The sequence below is a fragment of the Zootoca vivipara genome, chromosome 4, assembly GCF_963506605.1.
Source record: "Zootoca vivipara chromosome 4, rZooViv1.1, whole genome shotgun sequence".
Taxonomy (NCBI): Eukaryota; Metazoa; Chordata; class Lepidosauria; order Squamata; family Lacertidae; genus Zootoca; species Zootoca vivipara.
The window spans coordinates 40,664,486-40,683,726 of record NC_083279.1 but is presented as its reverse complement, the minus strand read 5'-3'; the positions used below and the strand labels follow the sequence as shown (position 1 = coordinate 40,683,726).

The following is a 19,241-nucleotide window of genomic DNA, read 5'->3' as shown; positions in this document are numbered from 1 at the left end:
CATCACCAAGGTGGGGGAGGGTTAGAGTGCCAAGGACTTGATTGGGCTACAGAGGAAGAGCTCTCCAGCTTTGCAGATATTTGTCTGATATATGCCTAAAAAATATGTAAACGGAAAAAATGAAAAGATTTTATTACTTTCACAAGCTTTCTAGGCAATATTATTTTTCCCCATCACAAATTGTTTTAATGTTAAAAGACACTCCCCCTTTCCCAACCTGGTGCCCTCATGGGAGCTGTAGTCCAAAATATATGGAGAGCACCAGGATGTGGAAAGCTGGCCTAGGCACAGGCTGTCAGCTGTGGGCAGGTAACATGTTGGCAGCACAAATCTTTTCCTTATCTACTGGGAAGTCAATCGCACTGAGCTCATTGGGGCTTTCTCCAAGGGAAACGGGTATAGGATTGTAGCCTATGTCCATTTCCCAGGGAATGACAACAGAGGAGACTGACTGATGAGTAAACATACATAGGGTGGCACTGCAAGGCTGCTCATCCTGTGCACACTTAGACTGGGAGCAAACCTCCGGGGGCAGAATTTTGTGCTGTAAAGCTGCAGTGCTGTGCCCTCTACCCTGAAAGTAACCCTCATGGAACACGGGACTGACTTTCGATCTTTCTGTACAAAAAAGGGGGTGGCGGTAGCGCCTCTGCGCCGTTTCATTCTTTTGATGGCCAAGATGGTTTGGTTCCTTATCTGACCAGATCTGGCGATTCGCCTCCGCCCCTCTTTGCTTTCCCGCTGCCTAAAGCAACAGGAATCCCGAATGTTGCACACGGGGGGCTTTGCATGTGGCGTCCTCTTTACTGGGTCAAGGCGAGCAGCTGTCTACTCACGGCCATTTCTAGAGGAGCGGGCGGGGGGAGGGACAGGGAAGGTGCCGCAACTTTGCTGCTCCAGCCAGAGAAGGTGAAAGAGAGAGATGGAGATCGTGTTAGACCAGAGGGTGGGAGCCTCGGTGGCATCCTGTACCACCATCGGACCACTTAGGTTGGGGGTGGGCTTGCCAGGCGGAGCTGGTGGCGATGGAGCGCTGTTCCACCGGATCGCTTCTCCTCGACTGGTGATCTGGTGGGCGAGACTCCCGGCGTCAAAGCCTCCCTCCTGCAGGCGAGGCGGGGGCTGGGACTGGGGTTGGGGCGAGGCCTGGCAACGCGGCTCGCCAAGGCCTTGGCTTCCGGCTTGGAGAAGGAAAGCCAGGTCCGGGCCCCGTTGCTGCTTTGGTGTGCGCACCGACGAGTCTCTCTCCCTGACTGTCTCCTCCCTCCCTCTTTCCTTTCCTCTCTCTCGCTCTCTGCGCCTCGGATTCGGCGCTGAGCGGCGGAGGCAGCTGCTGCCGGGCTCTCTTGAGCGCCGGAGCCCCCTTCTCCGCCGGCCGCCTGATCCCTCCTTTGGCGAGCCGTTTCTCGTCCCCTCTCAGTTGACCCTGCCATGGAGCAGAAGCAAATCGCGTGAAATTACCTCCGAGGATTACATCGCCGGGCCATTGAAAGCCCCCCTCGCCCCTGGTTTACAAACCTCCTAATCCCGTGTCATTCGGCGGCTGCAAACAAACCCCAAGCGAAAGGCCCCCTATTTAGGCTTCCCAGCTGGGGCGGAGGGGCGCTTTGGCGATTTCTCTTGCTTGCTCGCTCGCGCGGGCTTTTTCTTTTCAAGGGAGCCCCGGACTTCCTGCGAGCTCCCCTATATATGTATATAAAATATACATATTTAAGAGGTGGGGGGTGGGATATCACGCCTGACAAAGCCTCAAAGCCGCCCCAGAAGCCCACGACCTTTTCCTTCCCTGAAAGCTGGGCTGCCCTGGGAAAAAAAGGACGGGACCCACCACCAGAAGCTCGCCTGGCGGATGGCTGAGGTGTTCTCGTTTTCATCCAGCTGTGAGGATCTGCTCATTAATGGAAGCCGCCTTTGGCGCCAAAGAAGTGAGGGAGGCTCCCCCGCAGCCAAGCCTTCCCTCGCACCTGAACTCTCACTTCACTTCTGTTTAAGAATAACAAAATGACAGCCGAAGCTGGACCAGGCTGGCTAGAAACCTCAAATTGCACCCCCCCGCGCGCGCCCTTTTTCTTGAACATCTTGTGGGAGGTGCATCCCCCCCCCTCACACGAGGCAGCATCTTGGGCTGCAAACAGCAAGAGTGGCTTCTAATCACGGTATTGTTTCCTTCAGCCTGTGAGATGTGGCAATACTCTTTCACATTCGTTGATCTGGTGGACTAGCTAAGAACAATTCGTCCCTGAATATGGGTGGGACTGCATCAACTATCCTGCAAAATTCTGTGCATGGGATGTTAATTCAAATTTTGTATGATGAAGCTGGCTTTATATAGACATACATTACGCAACCCAACCCAACCACCGTGCTGATGCGCAAGGAGGAATCTAAAGTTGAGGTTACTAGATCACAATGCACCCAGGCTTATCTACTCTGTAAGAGAGTCCAGTTTACCCACAAGAGGAGGAATTTGGGCTGATGTTTCCACAGGATGACTCTTCTGGAAGACTTCCGAGATAGGATGGCAAAGGCCTGGCAGGTGGATTCTCCTCCCCAGAGTTCACACTCACACACGGTGGGCTCTTCAGCATGTTTGTTTTTATGAACCTACTGCAGTTCTTCCAAATAACCATACATTTAACTGACAGCATCTTATACACATATATATTTTGGAGTGTAAAAAAAAACCATAGGTGCAAAAATATTTTTATGGAAAAAAGAACATTTGCCCCTGGACATGATTAACAGTAGAGTTTGAAGTGCATATTTTACGTTAAAGAAAAGGGAATCATTATCAATCCATTACACATTAAGAAATGTCACTCAGTCATTTTTATTCATTCGGCAGAAATCTTTGTAAAAGCCGGAATCATACTTCTGCAAGCAGCAATTTTGTTAATCCAGGGGGGTTATTACTCTGGTCCCTTATTAGGATCTATACTACTGCCAAGCAATCCTATAACCGTCTCAAAAGAAGTTTACCTTCATGTTATAAAACCAGTAGTGGTATTTATACTGTGCAATAATTAGTGTATTACTTGAATCCACTAACAGGTTCATTTTATCTCTGCACAAAACCTCTAGTCTGCTTATAGAAAGCTTGTGCCTCCTTTGGCGCTGTTAAAGTGGTGAAAGAGTGAATGAAGGCTGGTAGCACTTTCTCTTTTTGCCTTGCCTTAATTCCCATCTCTTTTTGCTCTCATCCAATTAGTGCAGTGTATTAAGCAGTTTATCATCTCATAGTCAGCTATTGAGAGAAACAAGGCGAACACTTTGCAATAGAGCCTGCTCTCCTTTGACACCCTCAGGTACTTACATATTCCACTGTGCTATGAATAATAGAGGAAGAATAGAGCACTAATTCCCTCATCAAAGAATGCCTTGTCTGCTGCTTTGCTCAACAACACCATTCTGATCAAAAGAAAAGCAATAAAGCTTAGCATAACAAAACGAAACCTACTTATTAGCTTAGTGGTTAAATTAATGCAGAGCCGCTGCTATTCAAAACCAAGGTTTGAAAACAGCCTCCAACAACCTGATAATGCTGCCTTCGGGATGAAGGAATTTTAATCTGAAATTTGAAGCTGGCACAGATGAGTTAATCTATTAAACAGCTATAAGAGGGGCGCAGGATGAGCGGTTCAATTAAGAAATATTTAGGTGCTCGACAGAAGAGAGGCAAATAAGGCCAGAAGAAAAATGGGCTGAAGTTGAGAAATAGGAAAAGTCATTTTTCCTCCCAGCAAAATATTATTCTGGCATGGGACTAAATAATTTGATGGGTTCCTTTCTTCTTTACTAACACATAAACACTTGTTGTGAAGTCCAGCCTCTGGGCTTACATATCAAAAAACCCCACCCTCAACAAAACTTTAGAATATTTTTTTTATCAGCATACGGGACAGAAATATGAGGAGTGTGGCCAACTCAGTCTAGGACATCTCTGGGGAAACCAGACTTATTTTCTTGGCAACCTCAATTCAGTTGTAGCAAGTACGTATTTTACACCACGTATTTTACATATTTATGAAAATCAACTTACATATACTGTAGAAAGATGGCTTCCTATTTCTCAGCCTTTCAAGGGTTAAAATGAGGTGAAACATTCAAAGGCAGCTTCTTAGTCAAGGACACACATCTGGACTCTTCAGATTTTGTCTGTCTTAAACACTAGATGTTACATTAAGTTGAGAAAACAAGGTTTTATTTAACCTATTCAAAACATTCTTCCTCTAATAATTGAAGATAAATGCGAAGTGCCATTATGGCATAGGTATCCTTACTAGATTTTCAAATTTACGTGCATTTTTAAGAGAGAGAGAAGCATACTTGAAGATGATATTTTCTCTTTTTTTCCTATGCGATAATTGGAAAGTTTGTGAAAAGACAAGTCTTGCTGGTAATAGCTCTAAAATGTGTATCTGTATACAAATAAGTTATTTTTCATTTTGATCATTAAGACATGCCTATTTCATATCATATTTTACATTTATTTTGCTGGGAAACGGACAACACGATACCTGTGTAATGCTTTTAAATATATATGGCATTAGCCAACATTTCTCATTAGACCTATTGAACTCAGTGCAGCTAATTAACTTATATGCCCATCGATTTAATGGGTCTGTTCCTGAGTATATGTAAAGTGAGCATCATCCATTGCCTTTTTCTCACTCCATTAGAAATGATGACACACAGGCTAGGTTATTGCAATAGGATGACTACCTGTATGATGTCAATGGAAGTAACCAAGCATGACTATCCAATTAAGTGCTATGGAATAGGCATGTTGGGAAAAAGAGTAAAAATGGAATATTTGACTCTTTCATACTCATTTGCAAGAGGGTTTCTCCATTCACTTCAGTGGAAAGTCAGACATGCATATGCCTTTCTTGTGCATGTGGGTCTTCTCTACCAAAATATAGAAGCCTTTGCAGGCAGGTCAGTTCTGCAGGCTCATGGTCCACAAGTGAAGCAGGTATAGTTAAGAACACACAATACCTGATTTCTGAATGAACCAGATACATAAACTATTAACAGCTGAATTAGATGTGACATGGCTGTCCGTCTGTTTATTTGTGTCTGATCCACTCAACATGGGGATATAGGTTAAAATTTGCTTCACAATCAGTCCAAGGCTATTTAACAGTGTCAGGGGGATATTCTTAAATCCCTGCAATGTGTCACTGTGTCTGTATGTTGATGATGACCAAAGGTTTTTATGTCAATATATTAAGTTTGCATTCTGCCAGCAGATATGTGCTCCTGGCTCCCAATGCAAATTTCATTACCTCCAAGTTGAGACTGGTTTGGAACTCCCAGAGCTTGCATTTCATTCAATGTGCTTATTAGGTTGCTTTGTACTAGAATGAGCTGGCCAGAGTTACGAAGCAGATTCTATGTCCCAAATTTAAAGGAAGAGAGATGTTTTACACTATTCTATTAACTAAGAGGTATTGGATTACATTCAGGATTATTTCAGAAGAGCATTGGGGAAGTATCCTAAAATTTTTGCTGTTTGTCAATGAGTGAGTAAACACAATTGAAAAAGGCTGTAGTAGCAATGTCACCAAAAGAGTGTTATCCCCCCCCCACCCCCAAAGTAAATAATTTAAAATGAAGCAACAAAATGTGTAGTGTAAATTGATATCACTGTGATATCTCACTGGTACGGTGTCGGTGCATACCACTGCAATTTTCTTACATTAGAAAACTTTATTTTTTCCTTTCAACAGTATAAAACTTTACACACACATTTAGAAATACTTTAGCATGTATCAATAAATGATGTTAACCTTTCTGTTCATTATTTTACTAGCAGTAAACAGATTAGACACCATTGTTAAATCTCTCTAAAAACTTTGCCTTGGCTTTATTTGCTTTATACGATATAGAAATTACTTTTATTTGTTGGTTGATAATAATTTTTATGTCTTGTTTCCTTTTTCTCACCACAGCAAGCACCACTGTTTATTCTGTTGAACCCAAAGAAACCAAAGTGTAACATTTAGATATGTGTGTGTGGTATGAAGAATCTGCTGCATACATACAGTCTCCTTGCCCTGTACAAAAGTCAATTGGTGCTTTAGCATTCATTTCCATGTGGTTACTATGCATCTTTACAGCACAATATTTATTGTTTGAATGAATACTGTTTTGTGGAAAATTTACCCTCAAATATAGGTTCAAAAATAAAGATCACATTAGAATCAAGTATTAATAGGAAGAATTTGGCTTTACAGTAGTATTGTTTTTAACTGCTATGTATATGATCATGAAGTAGATAAATTGTGAAAAGCGAAAACATTAGTGCTCCTACTGAGACCTCCACTAACCTCTTTTCCTGAAAGCACCTCTACTAACTACCCTGGAGCAAAGTCTAGGATCACTTACATTCCAGCAACTCTCACTGGGAATTATTCAATTAAAGAAGCTATTTCTCCACCCCTTTCTTCCCTTCTAGGTCCAGATATACAACAAATAGATATTTATTGAAAAGTAAGTGGTACAGGTGTTCACTATATATACTGACTTTTAACATGACCTTTTAATATATTTTACCACCAAATAAAGCCAATATTTGATGTATACTTGTGTGTTTTTAAACAAGATACAACAACACTAGTGTGTATCTATAGATGGAAAACTAGAAATGAAAACAAGGAAGATATTTGCCTACAAAAGAGTCCACAAAAGCCTTTTGTTCCATTCTACCCACACACAGTGCTTAAGTACTGGGATCTCCCACAGATTTTACTACATTGAATGTCTGAAAGAGTTTGCTGAGGTTCACTTCAGAGTAGCTGCTCACTGACAACCATTTGTCTACTGTGCTCTTCAGTTTTTTGTAGTTTTCCTTGGTTTCTTCCAGTCTGTTGTTATTCACACAACCTGTTGGGAGAGAGAAATAACAAACTGAAAGATCAGAAAAAAGAACTCATCATTTTATAGTCACTAATCCCAGGATTCTCTGGTCTTTTAAAACACACTCTCTCAGAACCCAAATTTCCCAGACTTCTATTCAACATGCCTTTTTACTTAGCTTCCTCTTCTTCTGATGCTTACCTTTTTTAAAAAAAAAGTACATTGGTCAGCATGTTTAGGAGAGTGTCAGACTTGTTACTTACAAAGAGACTGAATCCAGCTCATCAGGGAATTAGTCAACCCACCTGTCATGCCCCAACTGAATTGGTGCTACACCTTCTGTCAGTAAATGTCAGGAAACACTGTTTGTCCATTAATGCTGAATAAATGGGGGGTGGGAGGGGGAAGAGAAAGAGGACGAGGGAACAGTTCCGCCAGGTTACCATAACCAACAGATAGTAGCTTCTCTTTAAAGAGTTTAATTTTTTTTTAAAGCAGAATGCTGCTTAATGGCATGGTTGCCTGGCGATCTGCTTTCTATGCACTGAACCTTCTTCATGATTGGATTACTGAAAATATTCGCAATAATGCAGGATACTGGGAACTTGCCTTTACATGCCTATTACAAAGCATGTGGAAGTTAGTGCAGAAAGGTATTCCCGGAAACTATTAAGCTAAGATGCACATTCTTCCCATATCTCAAACTTCAACTTTTTTTTTTACAAGTCCATTTTAAGTGATAGGCTGAATCAGAACATATGAAATTATCTTGACACAGTTTTTTAATGTACTTGTGTATTTACACCACTTGAAAAAATACTTGCAGATACTCCCCCGCCCACCGTAAGTGTTTTGTGTATACTTTAAAGACTGCGCAAGTGCAGTGGAATAGCAAACATGTTCTGTGTTTTGTTTAGATTTCTAGGGAGCCTTGTTTGCTTCCCTGGCTATCTTAAGAAAACAAATTAAAAAATAAGAATGCCAAAGGGAAGAAACACAGGTCACACTGTTTATCTAGCTAATATAATGCACTCTGCAAGCAGATCTCTAGGTTCTCAGATAGAAGCATTTCGCATCACCTGCTACCTGGTCCATTTAACTGGAGATGCCAGATTTTGAACATGGAACCTTCTGCATGCAAAGGCATATATGTTTGTTCTACCACTAAGCTAGACTCATTTCCCAAAGATTCAGTGATTCAAACTTCAACATTTCATCATGTCCTCCCCCGCCCCCCAATAACTCAGCTAAAGTGCACACATATTGAGTATAGTGAGTTTAAGCGCCTAAGAACTGCAGGTTACTTTTGTGCTGGGATATTTCATGGAACTGAATCATTTTAAGACATAGGGGCCTATAAGAGAAAAACAACACACCACCAACAACAATTGCTTGGTAGTGAACATCTAGTTTGTGTTCTGCTGAACAGATGGACTGATTCCAATTTGAATGTTTCTGCTGATTTACTGAAGGTGTAAAATGGAGAAATAAGCAATTTAAAAAGTAGGAAAGGGATCATATGACTAGATATTGTATTTTACTGAAAGAAAAAAATTGAGATGCGTGATCAATAGATCACTAACCGATAAGCTAGCATAGCATATTTAATTATATATACCACTGAACAAGAAAGCCTTCAGTTGAAATATCACCTTCGCTAAATTCAGTAGTTGGTCTTAGCCAAACCACTATTGTCAGAGGCCAAATTTGCCATCTGCAATATGGGAGCGATAATACTGGCCCTTTTTAAAGGGTGTTAAGAGGATTAGCGAGATAATGCATGTTAAGTGTGTAGGTACATAGTTTGAGAGTCCTCTTAGATCTTGCTTTGTACTTAGAATCTCAGCATGGAGTCAGGAGTGCTTTTGCATAGCTTAGGCTGTACTTCATTCTTGGAGCAGCACCTGGTCACAGTCATACAAGGCTGCATTATTATAATAGGCCGTATGTGGGGCTACCTTCGAACTGTCCCTCTGCCCTTAGGAGTAGAATCTACTCTGTAAACTATCCTGCGATATTAAAAGTGCAAAACAGGCAGCACAGCAGATAAAGGACTGAATCCAGAATTCCATCAGTGTTCTGGCCATATAATGAGATGCTTTCCAATCTGAGCTTTCCCTTTCCCCCCACAACCCAGTGTGATCCCTGAAAATGGGTTGAGGCACCCTCTAGAGCAGTGTGGTAGGTTGCACAGCGGCCTTCAGGAGGGCATGTTTGGATCCACTGTAATAAAAAAGCCAAGGGGATAACAAGTCTTTTTGTAAATTCCTTTTGGTAAACCAGCAGTGTATAAATGTTATGAAATGAATGAATGAATGAATGAATGAATGAATGAATAAGTCACAGGCTAGTCAATTGAAAGAGCAGCTGGAACAAATAAATGTTCACTTGGTATTTAAATGCCATTAAGCAGGGGACAGAAGGGACTCGGGTGGCGCTGTGGTCTAAACCACTGAGCCCAGGGCTTGCTGATCAGAAGGTCGGTGGTTTGAATCCCTGCGACGGGGTGAACTCCCGTTGTTCGGTCCCAGCTCCTGCCCACCTAGCAGTTTGAAAAGCACGCCAAAGCGCAAGTAGATAAATAGGTACCGCTCTGGTAGGAAGGTAAATGGCGTTTTCGTGCGCTGCTCTGGTTTCGCCAGAAGTGGCTTAGTCATGCTGGCCACATGACCAGGAAAAACTGTCTGCGGACAAACGTTGGCTCCCTCGGCCAGTAAAAAATGAGACGAGCGCCACAACCCCAGAGTTGTTTGCGACTGGACTTAGCTGTCAGGGGTCCTTTACCTTTAAGCAGGGGACAAGAGGCCACTGTCTGAACACACATAAGGCCCTTTCCTACGTACCTCTGACACTAAGTGAACAGGCAGACTTATATGGGATATGGTTCTCAACTATCCTATTCCCAAGTCATTTGGGGCCTAAATTGTGATAACCAGTACTTTGAATTGGGCCTGGAAATGGGCCAGAAGGTAGTGATACTGCTACCAAACTCCTCACCCTGCTCTGGTTAAAATGGGTTATTGTGTTTTGCACCAAGTTCCCAAACACTTTTAACTTTAATAATGTTGACAATACCTAGAATGCATATTATCCTAGGAAGTCAGAAAATCTTAAAATAAATTATAACATTTTAAAATCCTTTTTGGTGGACAATTTTTAATCTTAATTCAGGGTTTTACTGAAAACTGAAAAGCTGTCTTACATGTATTTCTTTATAATGTTTTATCCTACTCTCGCTCTCAGGGCAATGTGCATGGCTTTCTGCTTCCATTTTTTCTTAGTCCTGTGAAGATGGTTAGCTTGAAAAAGAGGAACTGAGCTAGGGGCTCCCTGTTAACTTCATGGCTAAGTAGGGATTTGAACCTGAATCTACCCCACCCCTAGTCTAAAATTTAAAATTCTCCACCAAATGGGCAGTGCCCATCGCAGATATGGGAGTCCCAAATCCTGGAGCTTGAGAATGTCATGTGTTCAGTCTTAGTTCTTCCTCACTGCAAAATAAGGTCTGAAGAGGGTTTTGTTCTTCAGACAGCATACTCTCATTTCCTGCTAACTGACTGCTTCTGTTTATTGGTAAACGTCTTTGCACCTATCACTGAGATATGAACCTAGTGTTCCTCTGATGTGTTCATATAGCTCTGTGTGAGGAGATACTACCCCGTTTACCGACACCAAAGAGAATGGCCAATGGTCTGATCCAGCAGACTCTTCTTATGTTCTCATTCTGCCATTAAGCCATTACCCCAAAGCATTAAGAGATCTGCTATCATTAAATACCCTGCACAAATTGGAAGACCAGAATGGTTGAATATCCAATACATCAGGATATTCTTTAATTGCTGAAATATGCTGAGGATCAAAATTTTAACATTTAGTGTTTAACAAAACGAAGGCCACTATATATGTCACTATACTGGAATTGTGTTGCAACATCAAATTTCAAAATGGGGGTAAAATAGTTTTAATGATTCTTAGAGCACAAGAGCAATCAAAGCGCACTGTCTGGAAGCAGTCTGTTGCATTTGGAATAATGCGTCACTGAGCAAACAATATGATATTGTTCAAATCATTTTGTAGTCCCATAGTCCAGGTACGTGTGTACACAATTGTAGACGAAGAGTTACCGGTATATCCAACACAGGTCTGCTCAGAATAGACTCATATTAATGAATGAACATAAGTACCGGTAAATCATGTGTATTAACTTCAAGGGGTCTACTCTGAGGAGGACTAGCAGTGAATACAACCCTACAACTGCAATCCTAAGTAAACTTAGTACAGACTTATTTCTGAATAAACCTGCTTTGGATTGCAGGGTTTCCCCTCTACTGTTTTCTACACTCTGTGTTTCTATTCTGTTTGACAATATCAAGCTACATTTTCTCTTCATTGGCTTCATATGGCTTTGCCATATTTTATACAGCATGGATTTTTATGAACTGCATCTAAATATGCACATTGACTCATATTAGATCTGTTAGTTATCTCATTCGTTTTTTCCTTCCACCCCCCCTTTTATGCTATCTTAATTAGATTGTAAGCCCGTGAGAAGGGCTTTGTCTGTTTTATCTTTGTACAGTGCTTTCTTCTTAGGCACTGTATCAAATCATCACATCATCATCAAATTTACACTGGGAGACACAACTAAAAAGCGTTTCTGGTTATCGCTACAGGAGCGGCTCAGTTTTGTTCACTATATTTAAACATCAACAATGCAATCCAAACAGAAGTACAATATAAATGGAAGGAAATTAAGCAATGGCTTGTATACAGAGAGTTATATGAATGTGTGCAAAGTGCTACATGCACAGAGGCTGTGTTGCCAGGTCCCCTCCTCCCACAGTGACAGTCCCTTGAACATAATAAAATTACTCTGGAGAGCTCTAACCTTTGGGTGGTCATCTTGGGACACATGGGGAGCTAATGCCAAAAAAGGAAAGGGGTTCGAAAAAGTCTTGTGCAGGGAACTTTGGATCTTGGCTAAAGTGTCCAAGGTTAACCCCCTCTTAAAAACATTTAAAAATATTACTGCTACCGAGATTCAAAACTAAAGAGAAAGAAATCTAATGAAGTGTGCTAATGGTAGAAAAATAAGGAACTATGTGAAATCAGTGAGGGGATGTTTTATTCTGAAATATAAAACAACAAAGAGGATCTACAGTACAGTATTAAATTCAGACCACAGCTATATCTGCAGTATAGCAGTACTATGCATTTGAATGACAGAAGTGCATCCGATGACTGGGGAGAATAGATTTAAAGAACTGTAGTAATATAGAGGAGGGAAGATGAGAGAGGACACAGCTCCTGATGTGTTTACCTCCTCTGCTGATGGGATATTGACTTTTCCCACCAGGTTGGTTAGAAAGGGGACTATTTGCGCTGCCACACAGCAGAGTAAGAATGACAACCAGCATCACTCTGTGCTCTTCTTAGTAAAAGACAATTGTGACCGCTGTATATCACACAGCCAGTCAATACTTTCAGGTTACCATACCATCCAACTTGGAGATGCATATAAAAGCTCACTTTTTCTTCCTAAATGAGACTTTAATCAATAGAGCAGTTAATCCTTTCTGAGAACAAAGTTGTAATATGACTGAAGTGACATGTGGAACATTTAAATATATGTACGGAATACGGTTTTATAGCAGCTTAAACCATAGCTCTCACAGACTTTCTATATTTATATTAGTGGGGGGGGGGGAACCCAAATATCCCTTTTACAATATCAATACAAAAACAATGTTTTAATAGGTATAAAATAAAGACCTTAATATTACTAGGATTTTAATGAAAAAAATGAAATGAAATTCAGACAGCATCAACAAATCTTTAAACTTAATTGGAAAATGGCCCTTTTCTGGTAACTGAGATGAAACACTGATTGACTTAGTTTGATGGTTGAAGCTAATACGACTGTGATCGTTCAATCTTGTTTCAAAATATCTGAATTATATAACTTTCCTTTCAATAAATGGTGCCCACATAAGCTGAAAGTAGAAACCAAGTATTTTTAATTGCTTTCCTTTATATGGAAGGCTTTTATATTTTACATATAACTGAATGGAGAACCAGGGTTTCTCATATTATTATTATTAATCAGCAAACCCACTCAATTATTGTGTCAAACAGCTTAGCTTTTATTAATGTTCAGTGTGCATGTTATGTGTGCATGCACAAAAATATATTGCACATATATTCAGTTTACAATAGCTTGACATGCACACACATACATACTTAACATATACTATTACACTTGTGTCTTAAGGACCCTGTGCATCATTCATATTTAGTTCTCATGCTAACAGTTTTATTTGAAGACTTAAAGAATATGCTAAATTAGAAACCATTAGGAACCATGTTTTTACTTCACCTTCTGCATATTGTATTTTAATTATAGCAAGCACAGGCGCACAGGCAGCAGTCTCTGTTCTAAATATCTGTGTTTCATTTATTTCTTTGCAAAGGTAGCAAACAACAGTCAGTCATAATTGGTTCTGTCAGACGTTATACAGTCAGTCATAATTGTCTCTGTCTAGAGGTGTGTCAATTTACAGCAAGTTAAATAAATATTCTGTCAATTATGAAATCAGTTAAGGCAAGCCTTTTTTAATTACATGGGTTCCCCACTTTATAATACACAACACCCTTATTCATGGCGTTAACCTTAGCTTTGGCATTTCTACTATGTCAATACGAAGGAAAACATAACTAGCAGCAACACTAAGAGATGAGGCAGCTATATAACATAACTGCTGGTAGAACATCAGCCTGTTAAGATTAACATAAATGGTGTTCTACTGTGTAGACTCTCTGCTAACATATTCGTTTGTAGACACAGACCAATGAAGTCTTATATCTAGTTCAAAAGACATGGCACAAAAATGAAGTTAAATCTATTTCAACAGGACTAATTTACATATAATATGCTGAAGATCAGAGAAAGTGACAACTAATACTTAAGGACATCTAAAACTGGTTTTGACAAATGCACTCAAAATTCTCTCCATTCTTCACCACGTCCCAATGTTTCGTATATACTTCGGGGTAGAGAACACTATTTTTATTCTTCTGTTTGGAAACCACCTGACATACTACAAGTATCCAAATAAATAATTCTTCTGTTCTGTCCTGAATGATTTTTTTAACAGCAAAACATATTGAAGATATGAAGATTATCTCTCTCTTATCAACAAAACAAAGCGCTTCAAACAAAAACCATTGACACTATCACCATTGGCTGCTGAAGTCTACCAGCGTTATTCCGAAAGCAGAATCCCTTTTCTGAACAATAATTATCCTCACTTTTCTTATGCCAATACAAAAATACAGCTTCCAGGCTGAATAAGAAACAGGGTCTGAGTGCTTTATTACAGTGATCTCACAAATATTTAGAAGTGTGATTATGACTCCATTCACTATTGGTCTAGTTCAGATTCAAATCAACACAAGGAGTCATTTCCCCCTGCAATAGGCTAGGGAACAGTTATTGCAGATGTAAGTAAGGAGGTCTGGCCGAGAAGCCTGGCCACTTGTAAAAGCACAAAGAACATGTAAGGAGGATATTGTAGGCTGGTATCTAAAGGTGAGAGTGGTGACTTTACCATCTTCCATGAGAGCAAAGTTACCTTGAAAAGTGATAAATGTATTTCAATAGGATGAAATGACTGTATCAGGGACTGGGCTAAAAAGGTGTTTTGTATTTGTACCTCTGAGGGAAATTGCATGTGCCCCCTTGCTGGGGGATATAAAAATACTGTCAACCACACTGGACAAAAATTATTTTATTTATTTTTGGTGCGTGTATGTGGGGGTGGGTGGGAAACACTGTGCAGGATCATTAAGCACTGTTGTATAAATAAAGTTAGAAGATCAAACGAAAGAGCAGACTCGGGTTAAATGCTGGAAGACAAGCTTAAATAAAGTTCTAAGAGGGGGGAAAAAAGCAAGACATGCTGTAATTCCAAGAACCTATTACTTCAGACAATTTACTTCAAAAAATAAAATCAGAATGGTAAATGATTACCCAAAAGCAATCATGTCATCATCACTGAAAGATGGAATAAAATAATTTTTTGTGAAGTGGCTGAATGAGAGCAACTTAAAAGCCACGGAGCCTGTCAGAAGCACATTATTTCTTTTTACACCCCGTTTCCCAATTCATCTCAGTGCTGCTGACTAACCTTGGCTCCCAGCAGGTGGAGCATTTAAAATAAATAGCATTTCCTACAAAATGCGCTCCAACTGCCCCATGACAGACGCTTCCAATTCCTGGCCAGCCACTGGATCAGCTTCAGCGGTATCTAACAAGGTGTAAATACAATAACAAGCATGTAATTAAGTGAACATGATGAAGTTAATGGAGATAATTCATTCCATTTTGGGCTTATGAATATTCTATTAGATGTTATCAGGCAGCTGGAATAGCTGTTAATTTAATCATCATTCAGACCAGCAAAATGTTCTTTGTGCGAGTATAATTGCAGAGAATGAATAATTGATTTGACAATTGTACCAGTGGATTTCAAACAGTTCTGTGCGCTCTCAGAGCAGGAAGGGAGGAGAACTGGAATACTCAAAGCAGTGAAGAGGTGGCAGAGAAGCCAGCCTGTAAATTGAACATTATCAGGACACAGATAAAGGACAATTTTTATTTTATCAATGCAACACAATTACATTACAGTGTGCTAGTAATCACTCTGCCCACACTTTAAAAAGGGAAATAAATTACTCTTCATGGAAAAGGACAAAAAGAAATATCAAAACCGTTTAGAAACCATTGATATTGGATGTTTAATTTTTTTGCATTATATTTCATTATAGGAAATATCAAACTGTGCTTGAAATTGCTGGCACATTTAACTCTGTTACCTGCAATCAAATACACAGATTGTATTTTATATTTATCTCTGAATTACAGCATGTTCTATGAATTACAATGATTTTATTGCAATTTTTAAAGAACATCTACCCATATATTTAAAATATATTTATTTTAGTATATAAAAAGTACTGCATATCTAAAGCATCCAAAGTCTCTTCTGGACAAAGTGAACACAGCCAAAAATATAATTCAGGGTGCTGTGGCTTTCTATTTTGCCTGAGTAACAAAACAGGGAACGCATTTAAAGTGAAGTATCATCAACAAAGGAAATTTTCTTCACAAAAGTTGCTTTCAAACAGTGAAAGCCCAGGCCTTAAAGGTATTTCACTGCCACAGGCAATACATATTGCTATGCATATTGCTTCAGCAAATGGCATTTCCCATTACAGAAACACAAAACAATATTCTGAATATAAACATTGTAGCCATTTCTGTAAGTAACAACATTTTAGTAAAAAGGAAAAGAATTAAAGTGATTCCTAATCTGACAACTATTTCATATCGTCAAAAATATTAAGGAGGCTATATGGAAAAAATGTAGTCAAAGTCTGTGTGAAAGTACATCTTTACTCAACTAAATCTCTTGAACAATGTAATATGAAAAACTGGATTCAATTCAATTTCAGAAATAACCATTTATAATACTCACGAGAAGGATAGGCAAAATCACAGAAGTGCAAAACCAACAGCCAATAAACACGAGTAAAGCCTAGTCAGAGATTTAGTTAAAACGATTCTCGACCCATTGTAAACAAAGATCTTAAGATGTAGAATAAGTGGCCTTGCATAAAATGCAGAATTTGCATTAGGAGGTGGGCACCATTGCCATTATAAGAGAACAAAGGTGAGTTTCAGCACCTCTGTTTCTAGAAAAATAGCACCAAGCATTCAGTGAGGCTAAAATCTAAACATGGGGTGACTATAGGGTGCTGTGCACATCTCCAGATGAGAGATACAATATTGAGGGGGAAGGTTTCTATTGCCCTCACCTGTACTTCTCTTAAAATGGAAAAAATGGATTTATACATGAATGCGGCAAAGCACCTAAGCAAATAACTATAGCTGCGTCTGTGACTTCTAATTTAGTCCAGAAATTTCAAGTAAGAATCAGGAACCCATTAAGTCTAGGCCTTAGTGTAAGCATCTGGGTTTAAGCATCTTGAAAGTACAGATAGGTAGGGTTGCCATATTTCAAAAAGTAAAAAGCCAGGACACCTCGAAAGATGTTCCTTACTTTTCACTTGGGAAACACTGGGAGATGTTTTGGATTATTCACCCACCCTAGGAGAACATCAATATAAAATAGGAGTGTCCTGCAAGGGAGACAGGTTTCCACATAGCCATGGCAAACTGCTGCTGTGATACTGGGATCAGGGGTCCCGAGATTTATCTGGTCCTTCTCCCACAATGCCTTGTTGGCCTGGGCTGCTTCTGCTCATATTTTTGCATCTGCATTTGATGTGGTTTATACCAGTCTCAGAAATGGGAGTGCCACCTGAGGAATCTCTATGTGGCACAAGAAGCTACAGTTAGAACTGGATATGGAATAACTGATTGGTTCAAAATTGGGAAAGGAGTACGACAAGGCTGTATATTGTCTCCCTGCTTATTTAACTTATATGCAGAATTCATCATGACAAAGGGTGGACTCGATGAATCCCACGCTGGAATTAAGCTTGCCGGAAGAAATATCAACACCCTCAGATATGCTGATGACACAACCTTGATGGCAGAAAGTGAGGAGGAATTATAGAACCTTTTAATGAGGGTGAAAGAGGAGAGCGCAAAATATGGTCTGAAGCTCAACATTAAAAAAACCAAGATCATGGCCACTGGTCCCATCACCTCCTGGCAAATAGAAGGGGAAGAAATGGAGGCAGTGAGAGATTTTACTTTCTTGGGCTCCTTGATCACTGCAGATGGTGGCAGCAGTCACGAAATTAAAAGACGCCTGCTTCTTGGGAGAAAAGCAATACAAACCTAAACAGCATCTTAAAAAGCAGAGACATCACCTTGCCGACAAAGGTCCGTATAGTTAAAGCTATGGTTTTCCCAGTAGTGATGTATGTGAGAGCTGGACCATTAAGAAGGCTGATTGCCAAAGAATTGATGCTTTTGAATTATGGTGCTGGAGGAGACTCTTGAGAGTCCCATGGACTGCAAGAAGATCACACCTATCCATTCTTAAGGAAATCAGCCCTGAGTGCTCCCTGGAAGGACAGATCGTGAAGCTGAGGCTCCAATACTTTGGCCACCTCATGAGAAGAGAAGACTCCCTGGAAAAGACCCTGATGTTGGGAAAGATTGAGGGCACTAGGAGAAGGGGACGACAGAGGACGAGGTGGTTGGACAGTGTTCTCGAAGGTACCAACATGAGTTTGACCAAACTGCGGAAGGCAGTGGAAGACAGGAGTGCCTGGCGTTCTATGGTCCATGGGGTCACGAAGAGTCAGACACGACTAAACAACAACAACAATACCAATCTCACCTCCCTCTCAACTTGTCCTCTCATTGCACTCTCCCTTTCCCTATGTTTATAACAGAATGGAGGCTTTTATTTCAAGTACTGTAAGTCCCGCCCCCTCTTCCTAGTCCTCTGGATTGGTTCTTCCGCTATACTGCCACCCTGCAATATGTTTCACCAGTGGATGTGTGTTGTTGTTGTTTAGTTGTGCCAACTCTTCGGATGAGTGTAGCATCTGCAAATGACACCAGTAGTTTTTGGCAGTGTGGGCAGAAGTCAAGCAGAGATCTCTGACCTGTTTCTCTCTGGTTGGGGTGAGATGGCCCACAGTCTAGCCCCACCCAGCATGTGAAAAGAGGTAGCTGCTTTTAGGCTATACAAGACAATGCATCTGATTGGCTGCAGGACTTGCCCATCCAAGCACCAGAGGTCTTGGATTCGTGACAAGGGCATGATTACTGATTTGTTTGTGCAGCTGCCAATCTGAATGGGCATAATCTGTGAGCCGAGACTTCTGCAAGCGCCCACCCCCTAGCTGATCAGCCAGCAGCTGGAGGCCTGTGTGGGCAGGCGGAAGCAGCAGGACAGGAACCACCAAGCCCTGCTAGTTCTGGGAACAGTACAAGAAGTCAAGACATGTCTCAGCAGCACTGCATGTAACTGTATAGACCAGGCATGTCAAACATGCGGCCCTCCAGATGTTTTGGCCTACAACTCCCATGATCCCTAGCTAGCAGGACCAGTGGTTGGGGAAGATGGGAATTGTAGTCCAAAACATCTGGAGGGCCGCATGTTTGACATGCCTGGTATAGACAAAAACACTTCCAGCTGCCCACATGTTTTGTCCCTGTAAACAACCACCAATCTATCTTACTTTAAAAAGCTTGTAAGACTTTCTACATCAACTCTGTTTTATCAACAGGATTTTGTGGAACTCCCACATTTCTTATTTTATATTTTTCAGCTGATTTTATCTTTAATTGTATCATTGCGTTTGATGTACAATTATGGCACATCAGAGACAACTGT

At 40.6% G+C, this 19,241-nt stretch overlaps 1 protein-coding gene across 1 annotated transcript in view; it reads right to left on the bottom strand.

The window, feature by feature from the left end:
• Nucleotides 1-5,581: 5,581 nt before the first annotated feature.
• POLA1 (DNA polymerase alpha 1, catalytic subunit) overlaps nucleotides 5,582-19,241 on the bottom strand; it is a 191,022-nt gene continuing 177,362 nt past the window's right edge. The window contains exon 37 of the mRNA XM_035116609.2: nucleotides 5,582-6,888. Within this exon, the coding sequence (XP_034972500.2) occupies nucleotides 6,725-6,888 (164 nt within the window). The 3' untranslated portion in view covers nucleotides 5,582-6,724. The remainder of the gene's footprint in view (nucleotides 6,889-19,241) is intronic.